Source organism: Eumetopias jubatus, unplaced genomic scaffold, assembly GCF_037043125.1.
Source record: "Eumetopias jubatus isolate StellerSeaLion01/CBP00866 unplaced genomic scaffold, mEumJub1_p1.0 scaffold_7, whole genome shotgun sequence".
Classification (NCBI taxonomy): domain Eukaryota; kingdom Metazoa; phylum Chordata; class Mammalia; order Carnivora; family Otariidae; genus Eumetopias; species Eumetopias jubatus.
In genome coordinates, this window is record NW_028274813.1 from 117,755,048 (window position 1) to 117,769,604 (window position 14,557).

General features: G+C 58.0%; 1 protein-coding gene across 5 annotated transcripts in view; it reads left to right on the forward strand.

Annotated features, from left to right (window-relative positions):
- Positions 1 to 14,557, forward strand: part of TBC1D2B (TBC1 domain family member 2B) — a 61,775-nt gene continuing 47,218 nt past the window's right edge. For 4 of the 5 annotated variants that reach the window (XM_028093838.2, XM_088024919.1, XM_028093841.1 and 1 more), the window contains exon 1: positions 1 to 328. In XM_028093838.2, coding sequence (XP_027949639.1) covers positions 26 to 328 — 303 coding nt within the window. In that variant the 5' untranslated portion in view covers positions 1 to 25. The remainder of the gene's footprint in view (positions 329 to 14,557) is intronic. The other variant, XM_028093839.2, reaches the window with a different exon arrangement.

Consider the following 14,557-nt stretch of genomic DNA (forward strand, 5'->3'; position numbering starts at 1 on the left):
GGCAGCCGAGGCGGCGGCGGCGGCGATGCCGGGCCCCGGGGCGCGGGCCGAGGAGGAGGAGCGGGAGCCGGCGCGGCTGTGCGGCTACCTGCAGAAGCTGTCGGGCAAGGGCCCGCTGCGCGGCTACCGCAGCCGCTGGTTCGTGTTCGACGCGCGCCGCTGCTACCTCTACTACTTCAAGAGCCCGCAGGACGCGCTGCCCCTCGGCCACCTGGACATCGCGGACGCCTGCTTCAGCTACCAGGGCCCCGACGAGGCGGCCGAGCCCGGCACCGAGCCGCCCGCGCACTTCCAGGTGCACAGCGCGGGCGCCGTCACGGTGCTCAAGGTGGGAGCGCGGAGCCCGCACCTGGCGCCCCTCTCCCCGGCCCTCTCCGCCGCCGCCGCCGCCCTGCCGGCCTCCCTCTCCCCGCGCGCCCTCCCGCCTCGGGCCGGCGCACCCGGGCTTGTCCCCCTATCTCCCCCCAGGGGCTGCGGGCTGAGCGGTGCCGGCACCCCTCCTCCGCCCCTCACCTGGGCTCCCCCACGCGCGACGTGGACGCCCAGCGCAGCCGTCCCAGCTCTTGGCGCCTGCAGGCTTCTGGACCTGCCTAGGTTGCGACCCCTTGGTGCTTCCGCTGCCACTTCTGTAACGGGGCGGAGGCGGGGGGGGGGGGGCGACCGTGGACTCCTGGTGGGGGGGTGGGTCGGAGGGGGCAGGGCCCTCCCCGGTAATTCCCTGCAGCCAGTGCACGGTAGGGCAGGGGCGCTCAGCGAAGGGAAGGTTGCACAGCCTGTAAGTGGCCAAGCCTGTTCTCTTGCTCGTTACTTTGCTGGGAGACGTGGGAGGGGGTTTCTTCAGCCCGTTCTGCCTTGCCCATGCGAGGCTTCCTTCACCCTGTGGCAGAGAAACCCCGCGTGGAAGATCGGTGGAGAGTCCTGGTGCTGGTGCCCGGAGGCCTCCCCTGGCCTGGGGGGGTCCCCTCCTCTCCCCAGGGCCCTCGGGGCCCTCATGCAGGAACTCACACCTCTCTCTTGGCCTGGCTCCCTGCCTGGGGGCTCTGAGCCCCCACCCTCAGTCCTCAGGCTGGGCTTTCTCCGGGGCAGCAGGGCTGGGCTGGCCTGTTTGAGCGCTCTCCCAGGCCAAGTGCAGAGCAGAGTGGGCTGTGCCTGCTTCCCTTGGCCGTTCAAGCCCAGGACTGTTCCCGGGCCTCCAGAGCACGCAGCAGCTGGGGCTGCTGCCCGAGGTCATCTCAGAGCCATGTCAGCTCAGCTGCTGCCATTCAGGCAGACTTTGATTCCTGGGTTCTTTCCGGCCCCTCCACGCCATCTGAGTGGGTGCAGACAGCCTGCTTCTGCAGGGGAAGCCAAGCAGGGTTGCAGTACAACTCCGGCTGACTTGGAAACCGTTTGTATAAACTTGGGAATGACTCCAGGGAGCGCACAGGGACTTCTGCCAGAGAAGGGCTTGTCCTCACTGTGCATGCGGGCAATCTGTGTCAGATGGATTTCCTGTGGAATTGTTTGTTAACAAAGAAAATGGAGCATCCTGTTTCAGGTTTTCTCAGCTGACTTTGGAGCCCTCTGTCCATTTTCTCATTGAGAGAAATGTGAGTAATGGAGGTTCGTCCCTCCATGGGGCTTGGAGGTTCAGGTGAAGACGGTGGCCGTAGAGCCGAGTGGCCTGAACTCGTGTGGGTCTGCCATGCACGTGTGTTGGGCAGTGTGTGCCCCCTGTGTGTCCCAGCCCCCTCTGGTCCAGTGGGACGCTCACCTTCCTCCTTAGGGGGTTGTGAGCATTCTGGAAATGTGGTGGGAACGTCTGGCCCTGCATGGCAGCCGTACGAAATGACGAGTAGCGTCTTTGGCCGAGTGTGTGGCATATTCACGTAACGGAACGTTTATACAGTGGTGAGCATGAAGAGTTGACAGCTGAAACATTAGCTCACATAAAACGGGGCACGAAGACGGTACAGAGTGATTGCAGGCGGACGGCACCGTTGATGGAAAGGCTATGAAGCTCACGCGGCTGTCTGTGCCGTGTGGTGAGTGCAGAGCGGCGGGGGGATGAGCCCTGGATTTGGGATGGACTTGCCGCATAGGAAGATGAGGCAGGCGTCCAGTGTGTTTGCAAGTGTTTATTTCCAGGACTGGGTGGTGGGTGCCCCAGGGCGCTTTATAGCGTTCCGTCCATCTTGTTGTATGTTCAGAATATTTTTAAAAAAGGAAATCCGTTTTCATGTGGATTCCTGACTGAGGAATATGGAAGGTTGACTAGTCGGTAAGGGTCTGCTTTACAGAAACAGTGGGAACGGGAACACAGGCAAGGCTTCTCAAAAGAAGGGAGTTGTGGAGACTTGGGCTTCCGGAGTAGGGGCACGCTTTGAGAAGGATGGTGTAGGGAATTCCTTTTGAGCTGTGGGAGTAAAACTTCCGTGGTGGTAAGGTGGGGAGAAGTCATTTATCTTCCTTGTCACCTGTCAGGGCCTGTAAGCATCTTCGGCTAGGGGAGAGCCCCTGATCTGCAGGGAGGATCTTAGGCTACTGAGGACAAAGCCCTGCTCAGGCTTGAGCTGGTTGCATATCATTTTACAGATACCATTTTCCTGGACAGATGACTTAGAAAAGAAAAATCAGCAATTTGCTTATTGCATTATCATGTGTTTCTTGTTTTAAAGCGTCTTTTCAGCCCTCCCTGGCAAAGCTGTGGTTTCGTTGGGCTTTTTCGAAATGTTTTACTGCTTGAGTCTTAATGAAAGCTGATACTGGAATTTCTTGCTAAGCTTCTCTGTTGCTGAACTCGGGGATCTGGTCCAGCGCCTTGTTTTACGGATGAGGGAACAGAGGCCAGAGAGGGGCTGGGATTTGCCGGAGATTGGGAAGCTAGATTGAGACCCTTTCTGAAAGTCAACACTCCGGGAATAGTGAGGGTCTGAGATGCAGAGTGTGTAATTGTGTTAGGACGTCAGTGCTTTGGGATGAGATAAGGTGTAGTGCTTTTCCCTTTACTGCATTTGATTTCTGTCCTCCTCACGTTGTGAGAAAGCAGCAGGGGCATTTTACATTTGGAAGTTGCTACGGCGATCAGGCAGAGAGGCCAGTGGTGCTGGGGCCGGTGAGGAGAGCGTGCTGCTCACCGGGCTTTCCGGGGCTGTGAGGAGCAGGGGACAGTTCTGGAGGGAGGCCAGCGTGTGACTGATGGGGGGATAAAGTGTGAGCAGGAACTAGCCTCCTCTGCCGGGCCTCTGCAGGCCCTGGAACAAGGGGCAGCGTCAGCCTGTCAAGGACCAATTCCCCGCCCTCCACCCCTTTCTTGGGGCCGTTTGGTGCTCAAATGGACAAGGGGTCAGTTTCTGAGTCACACGTAACTACCCAGTCATGAACCCACTTTCCTGGGAAGGATGCACATTCTCTGGTGTTGAAACCACTCGCAGCTTAGTGACAAACATTTGTCAGCCTGGGTAATCATTGTGTGTCCCACACAGAAGAGAGGTGGGGAACTCTGCCTTCCTGGCGCCACTAAGCTGTCCTGCCCGAGGGCATCCACTCAGGGGTCTCAAAGTGTTACTTAGATCTTTGGTCCAGACTTCGCTTTTCAGGGGTTTGTCAGGGCGGCCCAGCTAGGACACTCCTTAAAGGCAGGTGTGGTGTCCTACGTGCGGTACCTCAGTGGTTTGCCCAGTCCTGCTGCCTGGCCCAGTGCTCCTTATGGTGTGGTCTGCACCCCGCTCCTGAAGTTTGCATCCTGACCTCCTGAGCGGTACCCATGCAGAGGAGGCGCCCCAGTGGGTATGTGTGCAGTGAGAGCACACAGGGTGGTCGCCCAGTAAGCGCTGGTTTGGGGAGGGTTTTGGCCCTCTGGGAGGGTGAGCCAGATCTCCCATTGTATCCAGTGACGCTCTCCCCTTGTGGCATGCTGTGAGCACCCACTGAATACAACAGGCATCAGCTATGCAGAGAGGGTGCGGCCCACCCAGAGCACAGTCGGTCCTGATTTTCGGGCTCTGGTGTTTCACGCCCCTGGCTGGACACCCAGGACACTGGTGTAGCTGTGGGTGAGTGTTTTAAGTCCAGGGCCGCGTGGAAAATATTTTAGGTCTTGCCACCACACCGTCTGACTCCTCTGCTGTCATGGTCCAGAAACAGCCATAAAAGCGTTAACAGTGTTTCTGTAATTTTTACTTATGGACTACGAAACTTGAATTTCATGTGATTTTCACATGTCACAAAATACTGTTCTTTCAATTTTTTTTCTCAACCATTTAAAAGCATAAAAACCATTCCTGGCGTATAGGCGCATCCGCAGGTGATGGGCTGGATATGGCCCCGGAGTGTGGTTCAGGGACTCGCATGTTTCGGGGGGCCTGGGGCCCCTCTCACCCTGCGCTTAGGCACTGGGTGTGCAGGCCCAACGACATGAGCCAGTTCCTGCCTGGCGGGGCTTTCGGTGACGTGGGGAGACAGACGGTCACAGCAGTGGGCGCCATGCAGTGTGGGAGGAACGAGGTGTGAGCATATGTGACAGGACCTCATCTAGTTCACAGGGGAGGGCGGGGAGAGACTTGCCGAGATGTGAAGGTTGGGTTGGTGTTGACCACAGGGGGAGGGGGCCTGGTGGGAGCAGAGGTGCGTAGGTGGGAGTGCTGGTCGCGTGGGGGGCTCTGGGAGTTCAGGGGGGCAGCCAGGGAGAAGGGGGCACAGCCTTTGGAGGGGAAGGCCTTTGGGGCCAGAGTGCAGGATCAGCAGAGTTTTCAGTGGGGGTGAGGGTTTTTTTCCTCTCTTCCAAATGGGTGGGTAGGTCACCCCCAGTACTCGCATCTAACCGCCTGGAGGACTGTGCAGCCTGCGTGTGAAGGGTTGGCGTATGTATGTGACAGCCTGCAGCCTGGTAGAAAGGTTTCAAAGGAAACAAACACAAAGGTGAAGATACTGTGGCCTCTTGCTTCTTAGGCACCATGGTTTCGGGGAGAAGCGGGGTCTGGGAGGCCGCCCGGGGGGGGGGCTTGTGTGACTGGGGCCTGCCCTGTGGGGTGGACTGCCCATCCCAGAGCATTCCTTGTGACCACCTTCACCAAACGCTTGTCTCTTCCACCCGCTCTGCTCAAATGCACGTTGCCAACTTCCTTCCCCTTTGGAGGCAACTGTTTCTTAAGAAATGGGGGGGGCCACACACATTTGGGGTTGAGGTGTAAACACCACCTGCCACTTCCCTGAGGCTCCTGAGGGCTAGACAGGTATCCTTGTTCAGGTGCCTTTACCCATCAGCCACTGGGGTACAGCCTTGCCGTGTGGTCAGAAGTCAGACCATAACCTTCCCTCCAAGAATGGAAAAGACCCCGTTATTCTAGAAATGACTCTCTGATTCAGGAGGGGCTTGGATTAGCAACTGTCATTTCTCTTAGAGACTGATGCAGTCGGGTCTGAATGACACTGGAGTGGGTGGTGTTGGCCTACTTCCTGTCGGGTGTGGGCCTCCGCCGAGCTTGGTTGCTGTCCCAGAGTGAGCGCGGTATGGGTTCGGGAATTAGGGAGCCGCGGGGCTCCTAACCAGCCCCCTGCTGCACACCCTCCGACGCTCTGGGCGCCACCAGGCCGCTCAGGAAACCCCGCATACACAGGTTGCCCCCTGAAGTCGGTCCAGTCCTGTCCAGGTATGTGAGCGGCCGGTGCTGTGTCCAGCTGTGTCCAGCTGGGGCACACACAGCCCGAGGACAGAGATTGTCTGCAGCTCAGCACTGTGTCCCGGGCGCGTAAGGGAAGGTCAGGCAGGTAGTCAGCGCTCAGGGCACCCTGGCCGGCTGAGCGAATGCTCCTGTTGCACAGAGGAGGTTCCCGGTGTCTGTTTATCCATTAGCACCTGCTGCCGTGTAAGCATTACGCTTTTTCTGCAGATACAGCAGTAATTTTCCTATTTGCTTAAGAAACTGCAGTACGAAGACTTTAAAAATACCTCAGCACCTGATGGCTTTGGAGAACCTTTGCAGGAAATCGTATTTGTCTGTCGCCGTCAGTGCGGGTGTGAATATCCAAGGCCCGCCCGTGTCCTGACCCTGGGGGAGGTGTGACATCTTTCGGCAGTGATGACGAGGAGGGAGACCTGTATGTAAAGGACTGATTTGGATGCGGCCCGGGGCCAGAAGGCTGTGGTTGGTGTGATCATTGCAGAATTGGAGAGGCCTGCTTAGTTATTGTCCGAAGTGCTCCCTGGAGAAGGTGGGCTGGGGAGCAGTCCCGTTCGGGTGGAACTGTAGCTGCTCAAAGACTGAGAGCCTCGTGCGTCCGCGGACGTGTCGCCGGTCAGACGGGAGTCTGTGTCTTCATTCGCTGACCTTTCTCAGGTTGACTGCGTGGGGGAACTGGACCCTGGTGGGGAGGGGTCCCGAGCTGCATCCTTGGGACCGTTCCCCGGGGCCAGCCTCCGGGAAGGAGCGCATTCCTCGTGCAGTGTGCCCCTCAGACGAGAACCTGTCTGAGTGTCGGGTGGCAGGCCTGGCGGTGGACAGGGTGGGCAGGCCCTGCCATCGGAGATGTAGATATTGGATTAGAGGGATTATTTCGTTTCCCCTCCAGCTCTGTGATGTCCAGGGAAGACTGCTGGCAGACAGGCTGGCCTGACTGTCCTGGGCGCGATGCAGCCAGTCAGCCCTTCGCCTGGCCAGTTCTGTGGCGTGAGGCCCTGGCGGGCACCTGGCAGGAGTCAGCCGTTGCCTCTGGCCTTGGGGAGCTTGCCCAGCCTGTTCCGGGCTGTGACTGGGGCGTTGTCATTAAGCGGCTCAGTGACTTGGAGGGAGTCCTTACACGCTTTTGCTCCAAGGGTCACTATCCCTGAGTTGGAACTGAAGGGGCCGTGACCCGGGGTGCCAGCACGAGGGAACAGGCCTTCAGTGGGGTGGTGGTGGATACGTGAACCGTGTGTCCTGTTCACCCAGCAGCTCGGTGATGTTTGCTTTGTGTTCCCGCTCTAGGCCGTGGGTAGGCAGTTTGGCTCACGCAGGGTCAGTGGTGGACAGGCACCTAAAATGGGCATTTGCCCGTTTTGTGCTGCAGTGTAGCTTCAAGATGGCAAGTCGCGTGGGATTAGACGTGAGCGGTGTAGACGGTCTGCTTCCAGGAGGGGTTGGCTTAGCGGGAAGTGCGCATCCTGTCGGGAGCCTTCTCTTGGGCAGCGTGTGCCAGAGGGGGAGAGGCCCCTGGCAGCTGGGGTGTCCCGTGAGCCGTGCCCGCTCGCCTGGCGTCCGGGTTCGCACCGCACCCACACACTTCCTGTCCCGGGCGACGTGCTGACAGAGTGCTCGCGGCTGGCTGCCATTCGGAGGAAGCGTGCTGTTCAGAACCATGGTTCTCAGCTATAGGAGAAAAGCCCGTGGAGAATGCACACGGCGGGTTCGCCCCAGTGACCCTGATGCGGTCGGTAGGCGGGGTGCGCCCTGGGGAGCAGCACGCTTATCACCCCTGACGCTCCGGTGGCAGGTGTGCGCGCCTGTGTCTGGGAACCACTGCTGCCCTGGACTGTGAGCGACTGCTCCCTCCGCGGTGAGCACAGAGGGGCCCATTCGGTGACGGCCTTCTGTGTGGACTGGAAATAGCTCAGCCGCGTGGGCGGATGCCCGTGAGGCACAAGCCCCTTATCCTTGGGCCAACGCTCTGTGGTTTCTGTGTATCTGCTTTGCATTCTGAGTTTCTATAGCACTGGTTTGGGGCCTGTCACCCTCTCCCCAATTCCCCGAGGCCCTGAGGTTTGCGTCTCCTGCGCCGGCCGCTCGGTCCCTGGGCAGCACGGCGTGCTGGTGCTCCTCCAGGGGCATTGGTGGGCATCCTGGGGGTATTTCCAGGAGAGCGTCATCATGGCCACCCCCGCATAGCTGGTCAGGACTTGGAGGGCCCCCAGATTTCACCCAACCAGGGGTGAATTACGGAATGACGCCGAGGAGCCACCCAACCCATTCCTGAGATGCCAGCTTGGCCCGAGAGGCAGTTGGAGACCAGGTGCCTCCCAGACACCCCGCAGACTCGCTTGAAGGGCAGTGGATCTCTGCGGCCACACTCCCCTGCCCCCCAGGTCTCTGGCTCGTGGAGCCTGGGACCCCAGTTCCTAAACCTTCATACGAAGTCCTTCCTGTGTCTCGCGTCTGAGTAAAGCACGTCCCGCGGGAGCAGGGCAGCGTCGTGCAGTGTGTGGGAACCGTCATGGCGGGGGGGCTGGGGTGCGGACCGTCCCGCGGCTGCTGCAGCTTTTAATTCCCCTGAGCTCACAGGCCCTGGCTCTCCCCAACTGTGCAACAGCAGGGCTGATAGGGAGCCACGGGAATGCAGCCGGGTCCACTGGGGGCCACATGCCCCCATTGTGTCACCGGGCTTCCTGCAGGGAGAGCAGAGCCAGAGTGGCCCGAGTCTGTCACCTGGCCCAGCCCCCCACAGCCCTTGTCTTTGAGACCCCTTTCCTGCGAGCGTGCTTCACCTTGTTCTGTGTCTGGGTCCCCTTCTCCCCATCATCACCTTTGCTTGCCGGTCTCTGGGACACCCGTTAACACCGGGAAGGTGTCAGGACAGGTGAGTTGTGTCAGCGTATTTGCTTTTGAAAAGAAGGTGCTTGAGTGATAAACGGGAGTCCCCAGCTGACTTCCGCCTCCCGAGTGGGTGGCAGGCGGGGCACCTCCCCTGGGGTCTGGGTTCTTGCTCAGCCTTTGGAAAGGATTGAGATTACAATTGTGTAACTATTTTGATAGATAATATGAAAATGCCGATTTTAAGATAGTTTGAAAAGAGAAGAGGTAAGAGTTCGTGGCACTTGCTGGAGGAACGGAGGGCCGTGCAGATGCTCCCCACTCTGCCGGGCCTGGAGATCCTGCCCGGGTTCCCTTCCCGGCGTCTGCCGCTGGCTCAGACACAGGACTTCCCGTCTGTTTCGTTGGTTCGGGGCCAGATCTCATGAGATTCTTCCCAGGCTCGTGATTTTGAAACATTCAAAAGAAAATTTGGAACCTAAAGTTATTTATCAGATCTGGCTTGTGGTCTGTTTTTCATCAGTGTTGTATCGTCAGGCTGCTTACGATATTCTTGTGCTTTTATTGCTTAGATGTGTCTTGGGAATCCAGATGTCCTCCTTCAGATTTAAGAAACAAAATTCCTTCCCCATGAGCAGCCATTGGGTCCTCTTAAGCAACACGCCGAGTGAGGTGTGTGCACAGAGCCCCCCGCCCCCCCGTGTGTACCCTCCTTTCTGTAGCCCTGCTGTGAATGGTGGTCATGCTGTTCTTCGTAGAGATGGGGGGGGCGGTCCTCTGGGGAGGAGCCCAGAGTCTGGACAACTGGAGTGCTGTCCTCACACTGCAGGATTGGGTTGGGGGGTGTTTGGACTGGGCAACAAGTAGGAGTTTGCAGGTGGTTGCTGGTGCAGCAGGGGCTGTGGAAGCTGAGCCGGCTTCCGTGTGTGTGTGCATGCGCGCGTGGGAGGGGCAGGCGCAGCGTGGGCCCGGTTAGCATGCGGGTCGCATGGCTTGTGGACGCCGTCAGGGAGTCTGGAAGCATGGGGCGCACGTGACTTCGCTGGGTCTGGAGGGGGACGCCGAGGTCGACAGGCCCGTCAGCTCGCTGCTGTGGGGCCCGAGGTGGATGTGCCAGGAGAAAGCCAGGGAGCGCGAGTGGAGAGACTGACGGGGTCCTTGCCTTGATGGCTGGTGACTCCTTCGGGCTGGAGCGCGGTCTCCCTGCAGTCTGTCTGTGAGAAATGTCTTCAGCGCGGGATCGTGGGGCCCCTGTGGACCCGTGGCAGCATTCTCCCTGACCCGGTGCAGCGGTGCTCACCCTGCTGTGTGTCCTGAGGGCCGCCGGCGCCGGCGGGGAGACCAGCTGTCCTCGCCGAGGACCCCGCACACCCACAGAGGCTCACGGTCAGCCTCCCAGCATTCAGGGAAAACCGTGCGGAGCTTGAGTCCTGCTGGGATGCTGGGAAGACGGGCGTGCGCTCCTCCCTCCTCCTCTGTGTGACAGCAAGGAACCCAGACCCCCGTCTGAATCTCCACGGAGCCAGCACCGACTGTGAGGTCTCAGGTGATGGTGGAGACGCGGATCACCATGCCCAGGGAGGAAGCGCCCTGATGAGCTGACTTAACCCTCAGAGCCGCGGCTGCAAGTGCGTTACTGTTGTTGCTCACGCCTTCCTGGGGGGCATTGTAACCCCCGCTCATGGCACGCGGGGCGTGAGCCCAGATGTCCGGCTCCCAGCCCTGGTGCCTAACCCCGGGGGCACGTGGGTACTGCTGTCTGGCAGTTGTGCGCTTCCAGTGACCGCGTGTGCCCCGCGTTCAGTCCACTGTCCGGCATGTGGTGATGGCGCCCCTGACGATGCCTGGCGCTGTTGCAAGCGTGTGGACACATCACAGCCGGTGTGTTGTGTTCGGTTGTGTGAAGGAAAGCGGGATGGGTGTCTGGGGACAGAAGAATGTTTGGAAGGACTCCCAGCGAAGTGTGCATGACGTCATGTCTGGTGACAGGGTTGCGGTCAGTTTCTCTTTTTTTCTGCGTTTTGCAGAGTTTGCACAGTAAACGTGGGTTGTTACTATTATTTGAAGTAAAAGTCTACAATATGTTGTGGTATTTGTTAGCGAAGGTGAACGGGAGCTCCCAGGCAGGCAGGGATCCTCGCGGCGTGGACGAGTGCTGGCTGCATGCACCTCCGCCCCCTGCAGGTTGTTTGCTCTCCGTCTCCGTTTGTCATTTGTCGTTTAATTCTGGGTGGTGTGGTGGAGTTTTTGGACAGACAGACATTTTCTCTACTGCCTTGCTTTTTGGGATTAGAAAGGTCTTTCCGTTCCAAGAGAATAGGATTGTTGCAGCAGCAACCTCCCCTTTGTTTCTGGGGAGAATAATCAGCCCTGTGAAACCCACACCTCCTGCCCGGAGCCGGCTCCCGGGGCCGCGTGCGGGAAGCAGCCCTCGAAGGTCAGTCCCTCTGGCCTTCAGTCTGGGGCTCAGCCTCGGAAGAGCGCTTGGCCTTCCCAGGTGCACGCAGCCCTGGTGGTGGCCGCCAGCGGTGCTGGAGCTCATATCTCTGCTGGAAGCTTCTGTGTGGACTGCGCCTGCCACTCAGTGGGTTTAAAGTCCAGAGTCAGACCCGCTGTGCGCACCTTTGAAAAGCGCGGAATTCTACGTGGCTGTTGTGGGATGCAGAAAGAGACAGAAACTTAATTACGTAGGCATTTTCTTTGGGAGCTTTAAACGACTTTTATGGCCATTCAAATCTGGAATCAAATTTGAATTCATTTTATTTGCAAATTTCTAACCGGTTGTCCTAAGGCCATTGTTTAATAATGACTACTTCTCCTTCTGATCTTGTTTGGGATGCTGCATTCGATACCTGCTCAGCTCCCCGCTGGAGTCCCGGACGCACACCGGGCCAGTTGCGCCTTCCTCATGGCCTCCCTGCTTGGAAGGCCAGAGCCCCACGCCTCCTTTGTTTTGTCCAGAACTCTTGAAGGTTGAAATTTAGGTGAGTTTTACTTTAGAATGTTGACTGGATTTTTGGAAAGTTTCTGTAATGTACGAGGGTTTCTTAGGCCAGGCATTTTGTATTTTGGTTGAAATTAGGAACGTGTTTTTCTAGCTGTCTATTGCTGTTGGAAAGGAAACCCTTTGCTCACTGGGTGTGGCTGAGGCAAGAATCAACCCAGTCGCACCCAGTTCTGTGTCCCCGGTGTGGATGGCGGCACTTGGCCTAAGTTAGGCGCTTGGTAAATATTTGCCGAGCAAATGAACAAACGTTTTTGTGTATGTGGCATTTTTCCCTTTTCCTTCTTTTGGATTACTTCAGATAGATGCTCAGGACTGACGTTGGGTCAAAGGGGATGAGCTTTGTGCGGCTTCTTCCGTGTGCTGAGGTTCGGTGGGTGGAGGTTTCTTCCCACAGGGCCGGGGAACCCGGGGTGCAGAGCTTGGCCCAGGGGGTCGCATGGCGGGAATGTGGGGACGGCGCCCGACGCCCATGATGCTGCTGGGCCGCTATACCAGCCCCTCCCCCAGGAACACGCCCACCTGCTGGGAGTGGGCCCTGAATGAACTCACTTGTGGCCAGATGACCTTATTATAGGACTTTTCTGCGCCCCAGGGAGAGAGCCAGGCTTGGGGTAGTGTCCAGGGGAAGGGGCAGGGGCTGGGGCCCTTCTCCCCAAGTGTGGGCTTCTGGGTTTGGGGCCGGTGGAGGCCTGGGGACTGAGTCTGTGGGAGCAGCTGGGGCACCGTGTGGTTCTTCTCAGCCACTGAGGACTCAAGTTCACGTCCGGCTGGATGTGGGTGGCCTGTTTTCATTCTCTGACCTGACCTGACATGGCACCTAAATGCAGCAGATGTCTCAGATCAGGACCATGCCCGCCCAGTGCAAGTCTGTTCCCTGGCCCACAGCTCGTGTGGCTGGGTAGGGACCACCAGAATAGCTTTCCAAGATGTTCTGTGTGGCTCGTGTTGGGACTGGGATTAGCAGCCTTGGGGCAGTGGGAGCAGCTAGACACGAGGGGAGAGTCGGATATCTGAGTGTGTCAGGCATCTTGGACTGCGTTGAGAGCAGCAGGTCTGACCTCTGCCTTCAGGGAACTCAGGCTAATGAGGGGCACATGAGGCGTGTGCTGCCCTCTGTGGGAAGCTGACCTGGGGTATGCAGTGTCATCCCGTTCAGAGGATAGAGAGAACATGCAGGCTCAGGTCGTGGAAATCTCTTCTGGAGGTAACATTTGCATTGGGCTTTGAAGGATGTATAGGAGTTGGGGAGACAGTGTTCTGGGAGACCTAGGGTATGGCCCTCGCAAGTCTTCTGACGGCAGATACTGGTACCTGGCCTCTTGCTGGACCCTTGGCTCCCACAGGCACCTGCTGAGCTGAGCCTTGGCTCTGCGCCTTCCACCATGATTAGAATGCCCATCTGGCTCTCCAGAATTTGGGATTAGAGCATTGTAAATTGGGGGTAGGGGGCAGATCCTGTCTCCCAGTCCTGCTGCCCATCCCTCTGGCTGGCAGGTGCCGGGCAGATACGGTGCGGTGGTGATAGGCTTCAGCTGGGCTGGGGCTCAGTGAAGGGCACTCCTGGTGATGGGCTCATGGAGATGATGTTCTGTGATGTCACATCGCTTGAGGGTCCTACTTGCCCCATTGGAGAAGGGCAGAGGAGGTATTGAAACTGTGAGCCATCAGCCAGACTAGCCGGACTCGTCGTTGGTCCCTAAAGAGCGTTGGCATCTCCATGGTTAAAGGACAAAGAAGTCACCTTGAGTCCTATAGTCCTGTGGGAGGGGAGAAGTGGAGGCTGCCTGATGCCCTTGGCCTCCACGTCAATCCCCAAGGCTGCTTCCCACCCGGTGGCCTTCCTACCAGCCTTGGCTCCCAAAATGGTCTGCATTTACCATCACAGTCCAGAGTAGCACAGTTGAGACACACATGGTATGAACCATGATATACGTGCTTTAAGTTTTCTTTTTTTCTTTTAAGATTTTATTTGTCAGAGAGAGAACGTGAGCACCAGCAGGGGGAGCGGCAGGCCGGAGGGAGAAGCAGGCTCCCTGTTGAGCAGGGAGCCCGATGTGGGGCTCGATCCCAGGACCCTGGGATCATGACCTGAGCCGAAGGCAGATGCTTAACGACTGAGCCACCCAGGCGCCCCCATGCTTTAAGTTTTCAAGTGTAGGTGAGATAATGTGATGTATCCAGAGTATTCTGTCGTGTGGCGCCCGCTGCATTTCCCGTGCTCTGTGGCCTCGTGTGTCCAGTGGAGGCTGTGCTGGGCAGATCTGGAGGGACTTTCTGTGTTGAACCCAGATTGAACCCGGGGCGACCGAGAGCCTCGTTAGTGATTGTGATCTAATCAGGTCGGGGCGAGGTCTGCTCAGGATCGACATCGACATGCCTTCAGTGCTTTCCAGATTTTTAAAAGGGGAAGGAGCCCCAGTTAATCATTGCCTCGAGGCGGTTTTCCCTGCTGTATTGACCAGATTTCTGTAACATGAATAACAGGTCAGACATTGAAAGCATGTGACTTTAATGTTTGTTTTTGCCTGGGGAATTTAGTGAGAGAGGATCACAAGGTTGCTAACTGTTGCCCGGCCAGATTTTCCCCTTTAAACCGAGGATTCCCGTTCAAGCAGATCTGTCGTGTGCCTGCCATGTGGGGGCACTGGGAGAGGTTCTCGACAGGGCCTGCTGCCCAGCACCCTTCCCGGCACTTGGTGTCAATTTTAAAAAGTTTTACCCATCCGACACGCCCTCTGGTTTCCAGCCTGCCGTGTCCTTTGGCGCCCTCCCAGAGGCTAACAGGTGGAAATACGGTTATTCGACATGGCGAGGCCCGGACTCCACCCCTGCCTGAGCGAGGTGTGAGCTCTCTAGACGGACGTTGTGCATGCCCCGCGTGCAGGGTCAGCGAGAACATCAGCCGTCCTGAAACCATCTGCGGACGGTGTTCTGTGGTCCTGGAATTCCAGGCCCCACAGGCAGGAGGGTTTCTCACCGGGGCTGAATTCCCGCTGTCCTTGCTGTTTGCTCCGCCCGCTTGCATGAGCAGTGGCTGCCTGTCCCGATGGTGAAGTCTTTGACCTGT